The sequence below is a fragment of the Vulpes vulpes genome, chromosome 15 (assembly GCF_048418805.1).
Source record: "Vulpes vulpes isolate BD-2025 chromosome 15, VulVul3, whole genome shotgun sequence".
NCBI classification, from domain to species: domain Eukaryota; kingdom Metazoa; phylum Chordata; class Mammalia; order Carnivora; family Canidae; genus Vulpes; species Vulpes vulpes.
In genome coordinates this window covers 109,402,581-109,426,434 of record NC_132794.1, presented here as the reverse complement: position 1 = coordinate 109,426,434, position 23,854 = coordinate 109,402,581, and the positions used below count along the sequence as shown (strand labels likewise).

Below are 23,854 nucleotides of genomic sequence, written 5' to 3'. Positions count from 1 at the left end.
CTGTCTACAAACTACCACAGCCAACACTTAAACTAAAGGTTATTAATTATACTTTATGTGCATTTACTTTTAAAAACATAAATATCATTCTAGGAGCTAATGCATCTAAACAGCTACACTGTTGCAATTTTTGAACTATAAAAATAACTTCCAAAAGTCTTCATCAGAATATTAAAGGACATACTAGCACTCAGGTGAATATGACTAAGGAAAGGGAGAAACGGAAATCCTTAAAGAAAAAAGTTATTTCTCAAATGCACAGGACTTCGAAACTGAAACGGAGACCAAGACACTAAACCAGAGCTTCCCTGAATTGAGATGAGGATCTGAGCAAGGAAATCAAATAGTACCTTGGGAAGTGCTACAAGACAACTAGTCTGTAAACGAAAGAAATTTAAAACACCAGAGAAATTATAAATGCCATATGCATAAATTAAGATAAATGAGTAGCACAGTAGGATATTTGTCAACACACCGCTTTTATTTTTAATTTCTAACAACTGGCAATCAACTAACAAACTTCACAATCTTGTTCCAACTGAGCCTGAGGCTGAGCTCTCCCTCCCCAATGGCTTATTCCCTCAACGCTGTTCTGGGCATCTGCCTGGATCATCTGAAGAGTCTGAAAATCTAAGCACTTGGTACTACACTGTACCTGCCACCAAGTAAATGCCTAATACATCTATTTTTAAATGAATAACAGTTATATAAGGACTTTAGGAAAGAGAGGCAAATACACTCTTAAAAAGATTCCTAGCACGCCTTGCAGTCCAAATAATTCACGTACTGTATTACTGTATAGGTAAATGCCAGAAAGAAGCATAATGATATGATGGGAAGGAAGAGATCAGAGCCTGGGGTCACTGATCAGCTCAGTGCACTTAACTAGCATGTTATCTTGCAAAACCTGTGTAATCCCCTCTGAGCCCATTTTCTTCATCAATGAAATGGATGCAACCCGTTTGTTCCTTGAGGGGTGGAGGTGATACGTGTAAAGAAACTAGGACAGTGCTTCGGACAGAAAAGAGATCACCATCTTCATCATCACCTGGAGATTTCCAAGTAAGGAAGCATTGTGGAAAATGTAAAGCAAATTACTGAGAAGTGACATATTAACAACATTGGGAGGGAGGCAGGGACAGAGAAATAAAGAAAGAACACTGGAATAAAACAAAACCATACAAAACCTGTAAGTGCCACACTTTTACATCAGGGGTTTCAGTGCACAGTGACTCCATCCCAGAGGCTTGTGTTCCTACTGCCTTTCACTTGAGTACTTCTTTATTTCATTTCAAATTTTTACCACCAGAGTGAATGTATCAGATAGATAAGGTCGAAGCATAAACATTAGCCTGACTGTAAACAAGTATCATCCCACAACCTAGGATCACCCTAGGTTATAGTTCGAATGTAATTATGAACCACATGGTTACAAGCCCCTTTCCACATGACCTCTTTGTCAGTTCTCTCTTCCCTCCATTCTTTCTCTGTCTTCTCCTCTTAGTCAGATGGTAGACTTTCTGAAAGGAACCTCTAATTTTCTCAAATATTTCTCTCTTCTCATCTTTGTCTCTGTTCTATTTTTAGATTTTTTGGCTTTTTCTTCTGAATTTTGCATTGACTTTTGTCCCATTTCCTATTTGATAGTTCTCTCTCCTCAAATATCATGTCATCCTGGGCTATATATTCATATTTAACAACAAGGTACTAAAAAGCTGATTGGAAGCTCTCCTGAAGATATGCAGAGTTGCTAACTGCTGGATCACTAAATGGCAAACTCCTCTAGTAGAAACACCCAGATGTCATCACTTAAAGTGCTACAGCACTTTTCTATCCCAGCACTTCTCCAGGGAGGCCGACTCTCATCCCACTACACCTGGCTACCCAGTACTCTGGGACTGGACACAGGAAAAGGGTGAATTCAATGTGCAGATTTTCACTTAGTCCTCCTATTTTCAGTTTCATGCCTCATCCCTCTCCTTCTCCCCAAGCACAGAGCCTCAGTGATTCTATTTCTTTTTTTTTTTTTATTTTTTATTTACTTAAGTAATTTCTATACCCTTCATCAGACTCAAACTCATGACCCTGAGATCAAGAGTCACAAGCTCCTCCAATGGAGCCGGTTAGGGGCCCCTCCCTGATTCTATTTCTAACAATACTACACATGCCATTTCTTGCTGCGATGGTGGAAAGGTAGCTATGGAAGCACGGACCAGAGGCTACTCCTGACACAGACATCTAAATGTAGTCCTTATTTTCAGACCCTCCTCTCTGATGCATTCCCAGGCAACACCCAGAACCTAAGCCTATCTGGAGTTGGGATAGGGGCAGGACCCAGACAGGCCAGCTCTCCACTTGCCTCTTCTGCTACTCTGCTAAGTCATTTTACAGATCTCCATGCACTTCCCCTTGTATACACTGCGGGTTACAGATGTCTGCCAGTTTCATCAAAGATGATTTGGTGGTTATTTCTTGTTCTCACTTGTTTTTGAGTAATCTAAGATGAAATAAAGGTGGAAGAGTCTTTATGTTGCCATTCTAAATAGAAGTTGTGGTTCCATTTTAGGGGCCTGTGCCTCCCTCTCTGAAGGCAAGCATTTTGTGAATCTCTTCTCTTATCCCCTCCAGTAGTAAAGAATAACACTACTGTCAAACCAATCTTTGATTCCAAGTAAAATCAACTATTCTAAATACTCTAATAACTGAATATCACATCTATTACCATATAGTCCTAAGTCCTTCAAAGTGTAGGTTTGAGATTTACATTAAAAAGACTTGTCAGGATCCCTGGGTGGCGCAGCGGTTTGGTGCCTGCCTTTGGCCCAGGGCGCGATCCTGGAGACCTGGGATCGAGTCCCATGTCGGGCTCCCGGTGCATGGAGCCTGCTTCTCCCTCTGCCTGTGTCTCTGCCTGTGTGTGTGTGTGTGTGTGTGTGTGTGTGACTATCATAAATAAATAAAAATTTTTTAAAAATTATTAAAAAGACTGGTCAAGAGTATATGCATCACACATTCTAAAACACAAAGTTCTGTTACTTGACTTGCCCCCATTACCGTTTCATTCACAAGGCTCTGAGGCATTTTCCTATTTGGTAACCAAAATTTAAAATTTTTAATAAACACATAATTTTTTTAGTTTTTAGTGGTGATAAAAGCCTTATAGAGAATTCTCTAAACAGCTACACTACATCCTGCTCTGATCCTATTTTCTTACTAGACATATATGTTGCCATCAGATATTATCCCTAACACAATGCCTAGAGAAGAAATCTGCCCTTTACAAGCAAGAGACCAAGGAACTTTAACATCAAATCTACCTCAAGAAGTATCTTACTTTCATGTAAAAACATGTCAGTAGGCCACTCTGAATTTTGTCCTTTCCAACACTAGTGTCCACTAACATATTGAGGGCACATCAATTCTCCCAGCTTCAACTACCACCATCTTCACAGGTTCCAAATTTCTCCATCCTTGATCTTGATCTTCAGGCTCTATCCAGTCCTCGATTACTATCACCAGAACGTTTCCATTTGGATGTTTCCCCAACACGTCGAACTCCTAATCAAACATTTTGCCCCATCCAGCTCTCCTTGATTCATTTCTTTACCAGAAGTGAACCTACCTGAAACGTCTCTCTTCCCACATATCCAGTCACCATGTCCCTGCACATTTCCTGCAACTGTTGTTTGTCCTTCCTTTCTCCCCCACTGTCACCACCCAGATTCAGGCCCTTAGTAGTTTGGAAGCCCCTGAACTATTTTACCTGCATCAAAACTCTATCCATGCAAAACACTTCCTTCACCTAATATCAGCTTTCTATACACTAATTTCTCACCTCTCGTTTGCACACACATACATACACATATCACCTATCAACATGTTCTACCTGGAATCCGCCTATCCTTTTACTTTCTGGTCTGTCACTGTTCACACCCACAGCTTCACACAGTGCTCAGGTGCCCATGTACACCATGTTCTTCTCTGTATGCCTCTGTCCCTGTGGTTCCATCTCCTTTTCTTCCCAAACGGCAGAGGATGATCAAGCTTAGCTGGCCACCGAATGCAGTGTCTCCTCACCCAGTGTGGCTTCCCCTGACTCCCGGTAAGGATCTGAAGCTCTTCCTTTGTGGTTAATAGATTGGACACTCCTTTATCTACTGACTGTAACAAATGCAAAGATATTGCCAGATACTGTGTCTGTGAGACAAGTAGCCTATGAGACTCTTAAGGGCAATGACTGCTTCTTGTTACTCTCGCAGCACCCAGGCCAAGCAAATGTGCATATACAAGACATTTGCTAAGTGTCTGGTGAACAAGTGGATCAGACACCCTCAACTACCTCTACCCCTAAACTGCAACTTCTCACTACCCACAAGCTGAAAACCAAATCCTTTCCATTATTTTTGTATTTAATATACAATAAAAATTACTAGAAATCTCACTGGTAGTGATCACTATATATGGTAGATAATGACTACATGTGAGCAGAGGGAGGTGGCTATGACTGGGATGGATGCAGGAAAGAGGCTTCAAGAGCAGAGGAGAAGTTTTATTTCTTCACCTGGATGGTGGTTTCAAAGGAATTTCCCTTAGAATAATCTATTAACCCACAGGTTTGTGTTGTGTGGTTTTCGGGGACTGTTTTCTTTTAGAGTATAATGTAATATGTTAACCAAAGTTAATGAAAGTATAAAATATGGCTACTTACCAAAACAGAACTCAGCCTTTGGTCTAAGCTTAGTTGCATCGCTAACCTAACAAAAAAAAAAGAAACAAGTCACTCACTTCTTCATACACTCCTATAACCAACTTTAAATGCTGCGTGAACTTCCACATGTATGACTTCCCAATAATAACACACATTTAGTACACGATCTAAAATTAAACTTTAAAGGCTACTGCAAAGAACCGCAAATTAAACATAGAATATGGCTCCCAATTGCAAAATGTTAAAACAAATCAAACTTCCATGTTCTTTTTGAACAAACTTGTATTTATTCAAAGGAAATGTGAAGAAGTTGAAAGTAAATCATTATGTTTTATATAACACATAGAAAAATTTTTAGTTTAACATTATTTCCAAAATACCCTCAGAAAACTCTACAGAAATTGAATTGTTCCCAAATTGCCTATTTCTAAATTAGCTGTGAACTTTAAGAGAAAATGATGTGGGCAAAGGGGAGACTGTGTATTTACTCAAGCCCAAAAATCCAGAAGACATTAATCTGCAATGAGGAAACCAAAATGGCACTGGATCTTCCTGTATGTTAGAATACCTTAGGATAATGGGGTTGCTTCACTAAATGCAACACATGGCTCCTTTCAGAAGGTGAAACAATTGCTGGTTGCTGGTTGCTGTTACCCCTTTAAATAAAGTAGTGCTCTTGGAAGCCCATTCATGACTATTTCCACCCTGCTGCCCAGTGTTAGAACATATAATTGTAGCATCTGTTTTGTACCTTCAAAAGGAATTCTAAGTCTGGGGTTCCTGACTGATCCTAACTACAAATTCACAGCTCTGAGTCACACTGGAATTTGTTCCAGGAATAAATTCTGGAAAAAAAGTGGTATGTCTAAAGTAGAGTACAAACTGTACAATTCAAACTTTGGAAAGCTGTGGGACAGAGATGAAAGTCAACAGAACTGCACAGGGAAGTTATATTTTAAAAGGAGAGCAAAGGAGTTGGGAAGCAGATGGCCAATCAGGCCTACCTGCTTAGTTAATATTTATTTTTAAAGAGCTCCCATTTTTTAAAAGACCAGGCAACAAACAATCGAAAAGATACAAGCACATGGTCAATCTCTCAACTGCCTATTCCTCATCATTGCATTGAGAGTCAAAAATACCTGGCAGTGGGACGCCTGAGTGGCTCAGTTTCTGCCTTCAGCTCAGAGAGGGATCCCAGTCTGGGGATCGGTCCTGCATGGGGCTCCCTGTGGGGAGCCTGCTTCTCCCTCTGCCTATGTCTCTGTCTCTCTGTGTCTCTCATGAATAAATAAATCAAATATTAAAAATACCTGGCAGCATATTCACATTACAGTACACATATATTGTAGGCAAGTAAGACTACAAGGGACTACAGTTTTACTTTACAGTAGAATTCTATGCTTCCTAATAACAATCGCTATAGAATTTAGGGGCACCTGGCTGGCTCAGTTGGCTAAGCATCTGCCTTAGGCTCAGGTCACGATCCTAGGGTGCTTGGATGGAGCCTGGCATCAGGCTCCCTGTTCAGAGGGGACTCTGCTTCTCCCTCTGATGCTCATGCTCACTCTATCTCCAAAAAAACAAATAAAATCTTAAAAAAAAAAAAAAGAATTTAAGCAGGTTACCCTGAAGCATTTAGTAAATGTCTTAATTTACTGGAACACTTGAGGTATACTTAAACAATACTTGTCTTTTACAAATTAAATAATATGGTTTTAATTTTTAAAAATAATAAAATGTTGCCCTTTAAATATGTATTTATTGTGCAAGGGCTGCTTTTCTCTTTTTGTCAATGAGAACGATGCTGAAAACAAAGTACTTTATCGATAAAAATGTCCTTTAAACAGAGGCACACTTGTAAACTGGTCTTCTCTTGAAGACCTTTGCTAACAAATTCCACTATAAGCATAACAGTATGCACATGCATATGACTTAATGTTACTATTCACATCTCCTAACTTAAGTCATCTACAAACATTACTTTGTATAAAAACCCCACTGATCTAGCTCCTCAACATCGCTACCTCATTTTCCAAAACCCCAATAAAATAAAGGGGGAAAAACACCTGAAAATATCAAATCTAAATTTTTGAGAAAATAGGACTGCAAAAATTTCAGAAATATCAACAAATAAGAAAACAGAAAATAGAAACAATGTGAAATGAGGGAGAAACCATTTTTTTTATCATGAAGATGGTTCTTATTTTCTTCAAAAAACATAAAAAATCAAATGGGATTAAAAGTTGGTAACAGTTTAAATACAGACTTAGACAAAATCTTCTCCAGATTTCCCAAAGACAGAAGCTGTTAACTGATCTTAGTCCTTTTGATGTCTCTCCCAATCATAAAAGTTAATGTTAACTTTTGCAATTTGCCACATCTTGTAAATTAAATTAACACCATATTCTTCCTAATTTTATCAAAGAACTTCCTATACACAGTGATCAGGTTCTATTTTTAGCATGATATGACCCAAACATCAGCACTAAATAACACAGAAAGGAAACTGCTCCTTTTATTCACAATCTCATTCCAAGGAATTTTAATTCATGCATGAATGTGAAACAATATAGAAAAACTACCTTTGAAATGTAGGTAAGTTTTATGGCTCCCACACGTGATGATCCAGAAGGTAAGTTCTGGAAACAAATTATTAATATATAGTTAAAATCCAACATTAATCTATTTTACATTAGAATGTTCTACACATACTATATAAAGCTAAGAAATTAGAATTTTTGATATATTTTACAAATCAACTTTTTCAGTTCAAGAATTTATAAATCAAGTTGACAATGTGTATAAAAAAACTGAACTCTATTTTGCTCCACCATAATACATTCTATAACTAAAAGACTATTTTTGTCATTGTAGCTAAACTTTTCTTTAAAGCCAAAAACAAGACTGGATTTTGTTCCTAAAGGCAATGGGGAAAAATAATACTTCGAGACATAAATACAATCATAAGAAATTTCAAAAGACTATACAAATTATTCTATTAAAATTTTTTATCAAGTATATCCCTCAAAAAATTGATTTCCCTCATTTAAATACATTAGTATTTAATCATGCCATATTTTATTTACATTGATACCACTTTTTCAAAATAATTATTAACACTCTTTAAGCCATATGTAGAAAATGTATACATTGACACTTCAACTAAAATATTTCTATTCTTCCCTTAACAATTCTAGGGAGGGTTTTGGATCTTAGAAGAGCTAAAAAAGAATTAAGAAGAGGGAAAATCATTTCTGGCAGACTATCAGGAAAGACTGTGGAGAAATGAATAGCATTTAAGTTGGTCTTTAAAGGAAAAACCTGAAACGCAAACAGCAGAAGAGAGAATATTCCAGGTGGAGAAAGCAGAGGAGCCACAAGGAGGACACCCAGAGGCTTTGTACTACAATGGGGAAATGGCTACATAGGGTTGGAGGAGAAAATGGTGGTTTGGGAACTTGAACCGAGAACCTAACTATACAGGACCTAAATAAAGAAGTAGCAAAGAACTTATACTGTTAAGAATTTGAACCATTAGTGAAAGCTTATAGGCATTCTGTAATCAAAATTGTGCCTTGATATATCCTGTAATACAATAAACTGGAAGGACTGTAGAGGTGGGAGATGGAGGCAAAAACACCAGATAAAAATATCTGGAAAAAAATAATAAAGAATATAAAAGAAAACACTGATAGAAGATTTTAAAAGTAAAATTAAAACAATATTAACTCTAAAAGTTCCTTTCATTGTAGATTAACCAAGTTCAACCTTTTAACTGACTTTATTATAATGTACATTAAAAGGAAAAACTTTGGCTATGTTTTTATGAGTGATTAGGAGGTACCTTTCCCAGATCTCTCTCTAAGCTTACTGGAAACAATTAATTATATAAAAGCCTACACATTTCAAAGACTTATGATCCCCAAACATAAACTTCATTATTGTTGACAGGGATAGGTCTTTTCAAAACTTTCACTCCTATGTAAACTGCATTATGTTTTGCTTTTTTTTTTAATAATAAATTTATTTTTTATTGGTGTTCAATTTGCCAACATACAGAATAACACCCAGTGTATGTTTTGCTTTAAACTATATACTATGTTCAGGCTCCTAAGTATAAACCATAAATATGTATATAAAATAAAATTATAATTTTTTTTAAATTTTTATTTATTTATGATAGTCACAGAGAGAGAGAGAGAGAGGCAGAGACACAGGCAGAGGGAGAAGCAGGCTCCATGCACCGGAGCCTGATGTGGGATTCGATCCCGGGTCTCCAGGATCGCGCCCTAGGCCAAAGGCAGGCGCTCAACCGCTGCGCCACCCAGGGATCCCTAAAATTATAATTTTTAAGGTATACTTTTAAATGGCTGTGTTCTTATACAAAATGTCTTATGTTTAGAGATTGCTCTGTTGATTTTTTTTTAAATTTTGGATAAGGAAATGAAATGTTAAAATGTCTTCAAGACCCCCTAACTACTATTAAAGTGATTTTTCAAACGCTGCTGCCCTTCCATTCAAAATTGTTATTTTTCTTTTAAGTCCTCCAAAAATTTATTATTTTAACCAGCTGTTCTAAGCCTTTGTATGAGGAAGAGAAATAAGAACTATGTCATGGCCACATGACATGAAGGGTCACAGATTAAACAGTAGTCTAGTACAGGGAAATATAAGTAGCTGAGAGAGAGAATATTCAAAATACCTAGTTTCTATGGATCAGTATGATTACTGCCAAGTTCAACTACAAAAAAAGTAGCTTTCAAAATCGGTTCCCAGACAGTGAACAAGAAATAATCAACTAGTAACATTTACGATAAAAAGGAAAATGAGCCATTTGTTCTTAAGTGTTCCTATACTCCTTTTGCCAAAATACTTTTTCAAGTTTCTTCGAAGTCAGTTCCTGATACAGATACTCCATTATTTAATTCTTCACCATTGCACACATCCCAACAAAACACAGAAAGCTCTGAATGGATCCCTAGTAATATACTAGAATGGACTTCTAAACCAACAGCTTAGTGGTAAAGAAAGGAAAATGTAGGAAGAATGGCTCCATAAGGACAGGTGAGCCAAACTGACTTCCTTTTCATTATCAGAGTTATTTATTTATTATGATCAGCAGAAGTGTGTTATAGCGCTGTAACATATGCAATTACATTGAATCATGAAATGGTCTATTTTTTTTTAGTAGATCAAAATGGTGACATATTGGAAATTTCATGTGGTTCAACCTAACCCAATAATCTTAGCAAGACATTTTACTAAAGTTTTCATCAGGAGCTATGTGACTTAATACATTTAAAAAAGACACAACGCTGGTATACTGATGGCTAATTCACTGGCTACAGAGTCAAGATTGTAAAAGATTCTTATCAGTTAGCATGAAGAATTAAAATTATTAAGCACTAAATAGATTTAAAATTCTGTACTACATTCATAAAAACCAATGTGCTAATTACACCACAGAAATCTGGCTTTTAAAGACTTCATGTTGGGGCACTGGCTGGTTCAGTCAGAAGAGCATGCAATTTTCAATCTGGGGATCATGAGCTTGAGCTCCTCACTGGGGTGGTTTACTTAAATAAAGAAACTTAAAAAAAAAATTACAACTTAAAAAAAACAAAAGAACAGTTCATATGAAAAAGCTCCAGCTGAGTGCAAAAGATCTAGCTCAATGCAAATTTTAATATACACCCTCCCTGCTACAGACAAAGTAACCTATTCTCCACACATGCCACCAGCTTCCTTGCTTGGATTTCTTTACCCACGCTATTCTTTGAGCACTGGAATACTCAATTCCCCATCTCTTAGCCAAAATCGTATCCACCCTCTGGGTCAATTTTGAATGCTACTATGTCCAAGAAGGACTTAACTCAATTCTAAGTTCATGTTTCCTTTGGTGTAATAAACATAGTCCATTTTGTGATCACCTTCATTGAGCTGTAGGTGGGAAATGCTGATAAAAGGAGGAATTCTGAGGGGACAATCTAGCATTATGAAGAAAGGAAAAACAACCAAGAAGCTTTAGATACAATTTGGGAGAAACCATATCTATCACCACCAGGTCTTGTGAAGAGAGACAAACCAGGAAGAGCTCAGGCCAGAACTGTGCAAAGGCTTGTGCAGGTGAGAAGAACCGGAAACCAGGATCTAGTATCGAGCAGGGAGAAGGAGTCAAGGGGAATTAAGTTACTTTCCACTTTGCAAAAGAGTTTGGGAGGGCACTGCACCACAGATAAAAAGATGGGGTCATAAAGGGGAGAAATCTATGTAAAAAATACAATAAATAAATGTGAACTTTTGATTTCTGCTGACCTGTTCCTTCTTCCACTGACTCTGGCCAAGTAAATAAAGATATTAATCATGTAGTTGCATAGCCAGATTACTACCACCAAGAAAGGTAGTTACACCCAAAGATAAGGCAGTAAAACAGTGTTAATAAGCTCTATAAGGATAAGGCTAGAGAGTAGACAGTTCCTAGGGAAAAAAAAAGTCTCAAAATCAGCACTCAAATAATCTACACTGAATTAAAATACAAATTATCATCCAAAATTTGAAACTCTGTGTCTGGATAAAGGACTAAACTTACTTTATAGAGAATCATAGGACAGGGTAGGTTAATGGGGAACAGATACAAGAAAATAGATTTTGGCTCACAGAGCAAGTAATAATTAGAGCATCACAAATATCATAAGTGCTTTTTCATAATGTATAATTCAAGCAACTGCTAAAGTGAAGATCAGGGATAGGCAAGTTTCCTGCATTAAGGAGGTGGAATTTGTGCTAAGATGCCTTACAATTTGAATTCTATATGAACAAATATAAATGCATTAGTACATGGCATTTTGTCTAACCTGAAGTAAGTACAGGGTGGTAAAGAATACTAGAATGGTTGTCAGAGGATCTAGCTCCTTCTTTGTGAAACAGAATGAAACCTCCTACCACTCCCCACTCCTCCCTTGACTAGACAGGATCAGCTTAGACGTTTGCTAGGGACTCATCCTTGTAACATCCATCCCAATTTGAATGAAGAGTTTCACAAGGAGAGAAAACTACTCGACAAGGTCTTTCGCAGATCTTAAAACAGGGATTCTAATTTTTAATTTATAACATTTCCCCACTGATTTGAAAGGCAACAACAACAAAAAAAAATCCAAGTGCATTTCAATTCATGAATGGCATTATACTGGCTAACACTCAAATCTGCCACTACAAGATGAAAGGACTACACGTGCACAAGAGTGTCAACTAGTTCAAGTAGTTTCTTTACCAAAAGACTGCAGTCTCTATCCTAGAGACAGTATCTTTTATTTAAATGATTTCTGAATTCTCTGTCAGAGATAGCATTTCTCCTCCAGGGTGGGGGAGGGGCATAAAAACATATATGCATGCACAAATTTTTATTAAATAAACTTAGTTTCATTTTCTGAAATTCAAGTAAGACAGCAGACATTCAGCATGCAGGACGGGAAGAATGCAGCCAGTAGAAATAAATCTACCCACAGACTGAGAAAACAAATCATAACACCCATATAGTATGTTAAAGTACTTTAATAATTAAAATTCTTGTGTGCTTTTGAAAAAAAGGTAACTATTTGGATTTTACAAACCTGTGGATTATCCATGTACCATACAAAACTATCTTCTCTGGTATCCAGTATGAAGTACCTTCGAAGAAATTTCCCACTGTTTTCATTTTCCTCAATGTCTAGAAAACCACAAATGCGATTCTGACGATCCACATAAGGCATTTCTGAGCCTGAACATTACACTGTAAAATAAAAACATTTGACAGTAAGTACTTCTCAGTGGACTTCAAGCATAAAATGTGCTTTATACAATTTATTTAACAAAGAGTCTACTTCCCAACACAAGTTGGGGGCCAGTTAATGTGAATATACACGAAGCATGGGCAAAAACCATGTTTGAAATGAAGCTTACTATGAGTGGTTACCAAATACAACTATACATATTGATGGGAACAAAGGAGAGCTATTAACCTCAGTTGAACAACTGACTTACTCTTTTTCCTAAGTATACCCAGGTAAGCCAAAAAATTAGCTCTCCAAACTTTGATTTCCTTACTTATAGGGACACATGGATGGCTCAGTCAGTTAAGCATCTGCCTTTGGCTCAGGTCATGATCCTAGGATTCTGAGATCAAGCCCTGCATCAGGCTCTCTGCTCAGCAGGGAGTCTGCTTCTCGCTCTCCCTCTGTGCTCTCTTTCCCTCTCTCACTCTTCTCTTAAACAGATAAAATCTTAAAAAAAAAAATTCCTCACTTATTAATCGAGATAATCTTCCTTTCAGATTATTCCAGAATATTTTTGAATTCACAGAACAACAGCTAGCACATATTGGTCACTAACTATATGCCAGGCTCTGTGCAAGGTGCCTTTCCATACATTTTCTCACTGAACCCTGAAAACAACCCAATGAATAGGCATCATCATCCCCATTTCACAGATAAGAAACCTAACGCTCATAAGGGAAAGTAACTTTCTAAGAACTAGTAGATAATAAATGAAAACATACACCAAGACTCTTGAGCTCTAGAGCTTATATCTTAACATCCACACCATATCGTCTCTCTAAAACTCTTTGAATTGCTAAAACTAAAATGAATCAAAGTAAAATTAACATCATGATAAAGAGAGATAAGCAGGTATTATGTGCTTCTCAATGGAACACAACCATCACCTATGACGGCAACATGTAACAAAAAAAGTTTTTATCTGAATCGGATCCAGTCTCTAGATCTCCGTATGCTGAACTACCAATTTACAGGAAACAAAAAAGGTAGAGAACACAGTAAACTGTGCCACAGGGGTTCAATTAGCTCAAGTCAGACTGTGGGAAACAGCAGGACAAACAGCCCAGCTTCTTCAGCAAAATTATTATGGGGGAGTGAGAGAGGAGAAGAGAAAAATTATAGATTACAAGAGACTTCAGAGGCATATCATATTCTGATCCTTAAAGTACTAAAAGTTTTGTTGTACTGATTAAAGTTAAAAACCATGACTTGAGTAAAAAGCAGTGTTCCTAGCCCTTTTTCTTTTTTCTCTAGAAACTATAGATTTGTGACTCCTTCCTGGTGGATGCAAATCTGCAGACTATTTCTATTCCAATTCTTCTAGAGCTGGCACCAACATCTTTTGGCAGGTTGAATTTATTATGTATGTACCTAGTTCTTCATTTAAAGGCCCAAGGTTGTTCAACCCACAGTAAAAAATTCAGTTGGAACACATCCTGATATACTGCATATCTAAATCACAATTCTGTATGCAGCCATAGAAAAAGACACACTAAAAATTTTTAAACAAAATTATCCACTAAGTTTATACATGTGTGGCACTTAGAGTTTATATAAATCTGATACTTAGAGGAGATAGTTTCTTTAATGAACTTACCCAACATTTAAAAAATTTCTAAAATGTATTCAAAACTTTAAAAATTAATACATTATACTAATGTACAGGCATAGTTCCTTTTACTGTGCTTCACTTTATTGTATTTCGCAGATAGTGGTTTTTTTACAAACTGAAGGTTTGCAGCAAACCTTACACGGAGCAAGTCTACTGGCACCATTTTTCCAATAGCATCTGTTCACTTTGTGTCTCTGTGCCACATCTGGGTAATTCTTATAATGTTTCAAACCTTTTCATTATTATTACATTTTTTATTATTATTACATTTTTTATGGTGATCTGTGATCAGTGATTTTGACTTGCTACAAGCTCAAGTGACAGTTGGCATTTTCTTAGCAATAAAGGATTTTTAAAATAAGACATGTACATTGTTTTCTTTAGACAAAATACTACACAATTAGACTACAGTATAGTGTGAATGTAACTTTTACATACACTGGAAAACTAAAAACTTCATTTGCTTTATTGTAATACTTGCTTTACTGTGGTGGTCTGGAGTCAAACCCACAGTATCTTCCAAGTATGCCTGTGTTCTACAAAAATAAAAAGTATCCACTTGTGTGGTGCCATGAGAATAGACCAAAGGAACAGTATTGAGAGCCCAGATTAATCCATACATCTATGGCCAACTAATTTTCAACAAAGGTGCCAACATCATGCAATAGGGAAAATTTGGCCTCTTCAAAACATGGTGCTGGGACAACTGGATATTCACATGCTAAAGAATGAAAGTGAATCCTTCTTCACATTATGTATGAAAGCTAACTCAAAATGGATTAACAATCTGAATATAAGATAGCTAAAACTATAAAACTTTAAGAAAACACGGAGGCTGATATTCGTGATCTTGGATTTGGCAATGAATATTTAAGTATGACAACAAAGTATGAACAACAAAAGAAAAAAATAGGTTAAATTGGACTTCGTAAAAACCAAAAGCTTTTTTTTTTTTTTTTAAGAGAGAGGGAGTGTGCAAGGGTGGGGGGAGAGAGAAACTTAAGCAAACTCTGCACTGAGCTGGAGCCCAATGCTGGGCTCAATCTCATGACCCCAAGATCACAACCTGAGCTAAAACCAAAAGTCGGACACAACCCACTGTGCCACCCAGGTGCCCCAAAACTAAAAGCTTTTTTGCATCAAAGGACATCAAGAAAATGAAAAGAGAACCTACAGATGGGAGTAAATATTCACAAATTACATATCTAACAAGGGTCTAGTATCCAGAGTATATAGCTATAACAACTCATCTCCAACAATCTAGATAAAAAATAGGCAAAGACTTGAAAAGACATTTCTCCCAAAGAAGATATACAAATGGCCAAAGAGAACATAAAAAAGATGCTCAGTATCATTGGTAATTAGGGAACGGTAAATCAAAGCCACAGTGAGATACCACTTTATACCCACTAGGATGGTGATTATTAAAAGAAAGGAAAACAAATGCTGAGGAAGATGTGGATAAACTGGACCCCACACACACATTGCAAATGGTACAACAGCTGATAAGAACAGTTTAGTAGTTCTTCTAAAGTTGAACACAGAATTACCATACAACTCAGCATTTTCACTCCTAGATATACACCCAAAAGAAGTGAAAACAGGTACTCACACATAAATATTAAGAGTAGCACTGTTCACAATAGCCAAAAAGTGGAAACAACCCATATGTTCATCAACAGGTAAACACAATGTGCTCTATCCAACACAACGGAATATTATGCAGACACAAACAAGAATGAAGTACTGATACAATAATCCAATTAAAAATCCATTAAAAAGTCCAATTAAAAAAGAATATTTTATAAAAATTAGGATTATTATATATATTCCATGATATATATTGAAATGCAAATGACCTAGAAAAGCCAAATCTATTTCCCAAAGAATAAAGTAGGCTGACTTACACTATTTAATTTTAAGACTTACAAAAAAGCTACAGCAATAAAAACAGTGTAGGATTGATAAAAAAGAAGACAGATATAATAAATCAGTAGAACAGAGTAGCATCCAGGAACAGACTCTTTTTTTTTTTTTTTTTTTAAAGAAGTTTATTTTTTTTAATTTTTTATTTATTTATGATAGTCACAGAGAGAGAGAGAGGCAGAGACACAGGCAGAGGGAGAAGCAGGCTCCATGCACCGGGAGCCTGATGTGGGATTCGATCCCGGGTCTCCAGGATCGCGCCCTGGGCCAAAGGCAGGCGCTAAACCGCTGCGCCACCCAGGGATCCAGGAATAGACTCTTACATACATATTGTCAATTGATTTTCAACAAAGATGCCAAGACAATTCCATAGGGAAAAGAGTCTTTTCAATGAATGGTGCTAGAACAATTAAGTACTCATGTAGGAAAAAAAAATGTAATGAAATTAATCATGACCAAATATAAAAGCTACAGCAATAAAGCTTCAAAAAAATATAGGAGTAAGTGTTCACGACCTTGGGAGTACACAAAGATTTCTTAATTAAGATATAAAGAGCCTGAGCCAGACAGTAGTTGTTATATCGGATTTAAAAAATTAAAAACTGCTCTTTGAAAGACACTGCTAAGAAATCAAAAGAGAAACCACAGAATGAGAAAAACATTTAGTACATACCTGTCTATCAGATAAATGGTATCCAAAAACAGGCAAGAAATTATTACAATTCAGTAATAAGACAAGCAACCAAATAGGAAAATGACCAAAAAATCTGAAGAAACAAGTCAATGAAGATACAAATAGCAAATGAGCACATGATAAGATGTTCATAATCATTAGTCGGGAAGGTACTGCAAATAAAAACCATAAGATACTACAACATACCTAACAGAATGGCTAGAGCAAGAACCAAAAACAACAACAAAACCTGACAATATCAAGGGCTGTCAAGAATGTGGAACAAGTGAACTCCCTTTCATACACTGCTGGTGGGAATGCAAAATAATACAGTGACTTGGAAGGACAGTTTGGCAGTTTCTCATAAAGCTAGACATACTATTATAATATAACCCAGCAATCCTACTGTGAGCTGGAAGCTGTCTTGGCACAAAAATTTGTACAAACGTCTACAGCAACAATATTTATAACTGGTAAAAATCAGAAACAACCCAATGTCCTTTGACCAATAAATGAATAACTATACAACCAATACAACAGAATACTAGTTAGCAATATAAAGGAACAAACCCACTATACATACATGGGTAAATCTCAAAATCTATTTTGCTGCATGAAAGAAGCAAGACCACAAAAGCTACTGGGACAGAGAACAAAACCAGTGGGTGAAAGGAGGGGTTGGCTTCAAAGGGTAATTTTGTAGTGATGGAACTGTTCTGCATCTTAATTGTGGTAGGACACACCACTATGCATCCATCAAAACTCAGGCCCATATATCAACAGAGTAAACCTTACTGCATCCAAGTTAAAAAACAAAACAAACTATAGTGATAAAAAATAGATCAGAATTGCTAGGGCTTGGGCAGCCCTGGTGGCGCAGGGGTTTAGTGCCGCCTGCAGCCAGGTGTGATCCTGAAGACCTGGGATCGAGTCCCACATCGGGCTTCCTGTATGGAACCTGCTTCTCCCTCTGCCTGTGTCTCTGCCCCTCTCTCCCTGTCTCTATGCATAAATAAAATCTAAAAAAAAAAAAAAAAGAATTGCTAGGGCTTGAGGGGCACCTGAGTGACTCAGTGGTTAGGTATCCGACTCTTGGTTTCAGCTCAGGTCATGATCTCATGGTTGTGAGATCGAGCCCCACACAAGGCTCCTCTACACTCAGCAGGGAGTGTGCTGGAGATTCTCTCCCTCTACCTTTGCCCCTCTCCCTACTCTCTCTAGAATAAATAAATAAATCTTAAAAAAAAAAAAAAAAGAATTGCTAGGGCTTGGGATAAAGAAAAGGACTACAAAGGAACATAAGTATCATTTTTTTTGATGATGTAACTATTGTATATCTTGATTGTGATGGAACTTACACAATATATGCACATGTCAAAACTTACAGAACTGTGCTCGAAAATGAATAAAATTTACCATATATAAGTTATACTTCAAAATCCTGAATTTAAAAAGATACCATAAACACTCACCAGATAGCTAAACTTAAACAAAACAACAACATGAAATGTCAAAGATGTGGCACATCCAATATTTCTGTACTGTTGATGGGAATGTAAAATGATACAACCACTCTGGGAAAAGTTCTGGCAAAAAAAACCAAACCTATACCTAACGTACGACCCAGCCATTCCATTCCTAGGTATTTATGCAAGAGAAATGAAAACATATATGGATGCAAAGATTACTTCACAAATATTTATATCAGCTTTATTCCTAATAGCTTCAAACTAGAAACAACCCAAATGTCCATTAACACATTGAGATAAATAAAATTCAATCGGTCTATACAATGAAATACCATTCTACTGTGTGAAAGCACTACAGCCACATGCCACAATATAGTCAAAACTCATCAGACTGTAAACTTTAAATGGATACAATTCATTGTATATTAACTTAAATCTCTAAAAAGTTAATAAAAAATACCAGTAGCAATAAAAAATTCATTGATAAAATTGGCCATGCATAACTTTTTAAAAAGCTTTTGGATAGCAAAAACCTGATAAGCAAAGTCAAAACCAGTAGAAAATATTTACAACTTATATATATATATTATATATATATATACGTATATATAATATATTATATATATATATATATATATATATACACACACACACACACACACAACAAAGGGCTAATCTCCCTAACATTTAAGGAGATGCAAAAAAATGTCAAGGAAAATACATAAAAAATTCCATAGAAAAATGGGCAAAACACATAAACAAATATTCTGCAGAAAAAGGTATAAAAATGGCCCTTAAACATATAAAAAGATGCTTGACTTCACTCATAATAAGAAAAAATCCCAAAATAACAGAGATGCAGTAAGCATTGCCACCGACACCACAAAAAAACACAACCAGAGTTCATGTGTCTAAGGACATGATACTACCTATGAAAGTACCTTAAAAAAAAGAAAAAAGAAAAAAAAGAAAGTACCTTAGATGGGACACCTGGGTGGCTCAGCAGTTGAGCATCTATCTGCCTTTAGCTCAGAGCATGATCCCGGAGTCCCAGGATGGGGTCCCACATCAGGCTCCCTTTGCCTATGTCTCTCTCTGTCTCTCTGTGTCTCTCATGAATAAATAAATAAAATCTTAAAAAAAAAAAAAAAAGTACCTAGAAGAGGGAAGAAAAAAAAAAAAAGCTTATTTTGGCCGAACCTCTAGATCTAACTACCAATTAGTAGGAAATACAGAAAACAAAGGAAGGACGTGTAAAACCATATCACAGAGATTCAAATAGAAAAATCCAAGCTATAAGAAATTTCTCAGGACATGTTAACATATTTCTTCAAAAATAAATTCCAAGGAAGCAGGGGGAAAGGAACAAGAGGAACAACCTATAAATTAAAAGACTTAGGGGCGCCTGGAATGGCTCAGTTGATTGAGCCTTCAACTCTTGGTTTTGGCTCACATTGTGATCTCAGGGTCCTGAGATTGAGCCCCATGTCACTGAGCCCCCAAGTCAGGCTCAGTAGTCAGCTTGAGATTCTCTCCCTCCCCCTCTCCCTCTCCCTCTGCTCCTCCTCCTGCCCCCAAGCACACTTGCCCACTAGCTTGCTCACTCTCAAATAAAATCTTTAAAAAATAAAAAAATGAAAAATAAAAGACTTAAAAAGACATAATCACAACATGTGGACCTTCTATAAATATAAATCCCATTTTTAAAAAACGGACATATTTAAGAAAATTAGATATTAGAATATTGCCTAATGGTATTAAGGAAACAGATCTTTATTTTCAGTGTGATAATGTTATTGTGATTATGTCACCAAGTAAATGAATCCTTATCAGTTTAGAGTTATTTACTGATACAGACATAACTTATTGCTGGCATAATCTGGGGGCAGGGAATGGAGGAGGCATGGCCCGGGTTGATAGTTGTTGGAGCTACATGATGGGTACTATAGTTATACAACTCTGTCTACTTTTGTGGATGTTCACAACCCTTCATAATAGAAAAAGTCTGTGTCACAGAGAGCTATCATTTCTCACCCATCAGACTGGCAAAAAGTCAAAAGCTTACCAATACACTATATTGGTGAAGCTATTAGAAAACAGGTACTTCTACATTGCTCATGAAAATGCAAAATGCTGCAACACTGCTTAAGTGAATATGGCAGTATTTAACAAAATCATATATACCTTTATCCCGTAACTCTATTATCCCATTTGGTATTATCATTCTGAAACTATTTTATATATATGATAGTATTTTATGTGCATTATAGGATACTGTAAACATATTAATACTATGACTATCTTAAATAACATAACACTAATATCTAAAGTAAACAATATACAATATAAAACATAACATGCAATATATATATATATATAATATGAAGTAATAAAACATTTATTTGTTATTAGGCACCAAGATTTTCCTGGTAAGAGAAAAGATGTATCAATAAAAAAGGCAAACTCTACATAATACATCTGAATTAGAGATATTATGAACTTACAGTCTTTGAAAATATAGTAATCAAAAATCAGCACTTTGCAATCCCAACATAATTACTATTTAAGCAAGCATCTTCAATAACACTAAAACCACCACATAACAGGTTGTTAAAGAACAGAATATTCACACAGTCTTAAAATATCAACCCTACAGTTTTCTTAACTAATTACAAAGAGGAAAATGTATCTTTACAATGAAAGATCTTATAGCCCTCACCTTTACCAAATGATTATCCAATGAATCTAGGGGCTAAGTACTAATGAGACTACCTCGTCCTCTAAACAGACCACATATTATATGATTCCAATGATACGAACTCCATATGGGCAAACCCATAAAGACAGAAGTAGATTAGCACATGCCTAAGGATAGAAGGGATGAGGGCAATGAGGAGTTGCTTAGGGATGGGAGGATACAGGGTTTCTTTTTAGGGTAATAAAAATATTCTAAAACTGATTGTGGTAACAGTTACACAATTCTGTGAATATACTAAAACTCACTGAATGGTACACTTTATGGGTGAATTGTACCTTAATAAAGCTGTTTTAAAAAAAAGGGGGGGGGGGGAGAAGAATTACAATTGTCTTTCATTCTAGATCACATCAGAAATCCTGAGAAACACTTCATCTCCCAGACTTCTGAATGTTAGAGTGTTCCAGGAGGTGGCCCATGGACCTCTTCTCTATATATATGCAGTCCCCTGGTGACTCACTTATTCACACAGGTCTACATACAGATGGCTTCCAAAAGTTATCTCCAGCCCTGGACATTCAGCTGAACTCCAGACTCAGGTATACAGCTGTCTACATATCTATTTACTCATCTAACAGATGTCTCAAACTTAACAAACAGCACTAGGTATTCCCCTTAGAAACCTGTTCCTCTCTATCTTTCTCATCTCAGTAAACAACCACTCCCTTCTTCCAGCTGTTCAGGCAAAATATCTTAGAGCCAGAGTTGAATGAATCTTCTTTCTCTTTCATCACACATCCAATCAGCAAAACCTGTTGGCTCCATCTTGTAAGCATATCCAGAATCCCACTACTTCTCATCACTTGCACGGCTGCCATTCTGGTCCAGGCCACCATCACCTCTCAACTAGATGACTGTCCCTTGCTTCTGCTCTTACCCCCCTTCACTTTGTTATTCTCAAAACAGCAGAGTGATCCCATTAAAACATATATTCAAGTGTTTATTCAATAAACACATATTACTACTGGCCAAGCACTGTCCTAAATATTTAAATATTAATTTAATCCTTATAACAACTTTACAGATGAGAAAATAAAGCACAGAGAATTTTAAAAATAAGTTGTCCAAGGTCACAGGTTTAGGAAGTGGCACAGCTCAGATTCAAACCAGAGGAGTCTGGCTCTGGAACCCAGGCACTTCAATACCAGGTAATGTCACTCTGCTCAAAACTCTTAACCTTGGCTTATTATTAGAATTACCTAGGAGTTGTTAAAAATCCTGATGCCAAGGCTGGACACCTCCCCAGACCAATTAAATCAGAAACTCTGGAAATGGGGGGCAGGGGGTGCCTGGCTGGCTCAGTCAGAAGAGCATGCAACTGTTGATCTCAAGGATTATAAGTCTGAACCCCACACTGAGTGTACAAATTACTTAAATAAATAAAACTTTAAAAAAGAGAGAGAGAGAAGAAATGAAACAAAATTTTAGAGATGGGATTTGGACATCAGTACATTTTTTTAAAAAGATTTTATCTACTTGAGAGAGCGAGAGAAGCAGAATCCCCACTGAGCAGAAAGCTGAAGGTATACGCTTAACTGACTGAGCAATCCAGGCACCCCAACATCAGTACATTTTTAAATTTCCCCAGATAATTCCAGTGTTCAGCCAAGGTTAAGAACCACTGTTTCAATGTGATTGATCTCATCTCACTCAAAGTAAAAACCAAAGCCCTTACAAAGACATACAGGCCTCACCTACGCCTCCCAAACCCTATCCCAGCGCCCCCTCGGTCACTCATCTGGCCGATGGACTTCCTACTATGTCAGACAAGCTCCCCACTCAGGCCTTTGAACTCAAATATCGCTTTCTCAGAGAAAAAGTGACAACCTATCTTGATGCTATCTAAAATTGCAAAAGTGAACTATACAGCCACTTCCTATCTCCCTTTCCTGTTTTATTCTCCTTAGCATTTGCTAACAAACAATATCATTTACCTATTTACCTGTTTCCCCACACTGGAATGTTCACTCCATCAGAGCAGTGATTTTTGTGTGTATCTACTATTGTTTCTTCAGTGCTTAAAACAGTGCCTGTCACATGGAAGGCGCTCAACTACTTGTTGAATGAAGTATCAAGGAGTCCATAATTACTGCCACAAATATTTTCTTCCTCCACAATTGTTTAATTCAAGTATAATTAACACACAGTGTTATATTAGTTTCAGGTGTACAATATGGTGATTCAACAATTCTATACATTACTCAGTGCTCACTGAGATAAGTGTATTCTTGATGCCCTTCACCTATTTCACCCATCCTCCACCCACCTCCCCTCTAGCAACCACCGGTTTGTTCTCCGTATCTATGAAGCTAGGGTCTTTTTTGTCTCTTTTTTCTTTGTTCACTTGTTTTGTATCCTAACTTCCACATGAATCCAGTGAAATCATATGGTATCTGTCTTTTCCTGGCTGACTTACCTCACTTAGCATTATACCCTCTAGACCCACCCATGTTCTTGCAAAGAACATTAATATTTCAGTTTCTAGACAGAAACTTTCTTTTTCCTCATTAGACAAAAAATCATTTAGCAGATTTAACTGACTGGTTTGCTTGGACTATGGAAGGAAAAAAGTTCAAACACTATATTTCTATTTGTATTTGTATTTTTAGTAAAGCTAGTAGGAGGCAAGAAAAGATAAAACTGTATTATTAAAACCTTCCAGCATATGTATCCTTCAGTCTAAAGTATAGTTAGTTACAGTCATCAATTAATATATTCACAGTTAATACTTCTTCGGTCAGGAACCAGGAAGTAAGCCAAAAAAATAAAAACAAAACAAAAACCAGAGACACAAACAAAAAAAGAGAGAAAACTTAAGTTCTTCACTATTATTTGTTAACTGTGTTGAGTGGGACTAGCCTTGTTGTCCCAAATTTGCTAACAAACCCAAAATTGTG

The 23,854-nt window shown here is 36.6% G+C and overlaps 1 protein-coding gene across 12 annotated transcripts in view; it reads right to left on the bottom strand.

Moving 5' to 3' along the window:
* Positions 1 to 23,854, bottom strand: part of PLEKHA1 (pleckstrin homology domain containing A1) — a 55,969-nt gene that overhangs the window by 27,377 nt on the left and 4,738 nt on the right. For 9 of the 12 annotated variants that reach the window (XM_072740291.1, XM_072740292.1, XM_072740289.1 and 6 more), the window contains exons 2-4: positions 12,319 to 12,479; positions 7,291 to 7,347; positions 4,709 to 4,754 (exon numbers count right to left, since the gene is read on the bottom strand). In XM_072740291.1, coding sequence (XP_072596392.1) covers positions 4,709 to 4,754; positions 7,291 to 7,347; positions 12,319 to 12,459 — 244 coding nt within the window. In that variant the 5' untranslated portion in view covers positions 12,460 to 12,479. Of the gene's footprint in view, positions 1 to 4,708; positions 4,755 to 7,290; positions 7,348 to 12,318; positions 12,480 to 19,178; positions 19,360 to 23,854 lie in introns of those variants that run through there. The other 3 variants (XM_072740293.1, XM_025994721.2, XM_072740294.1) reach the window with 2 other exon arrangements.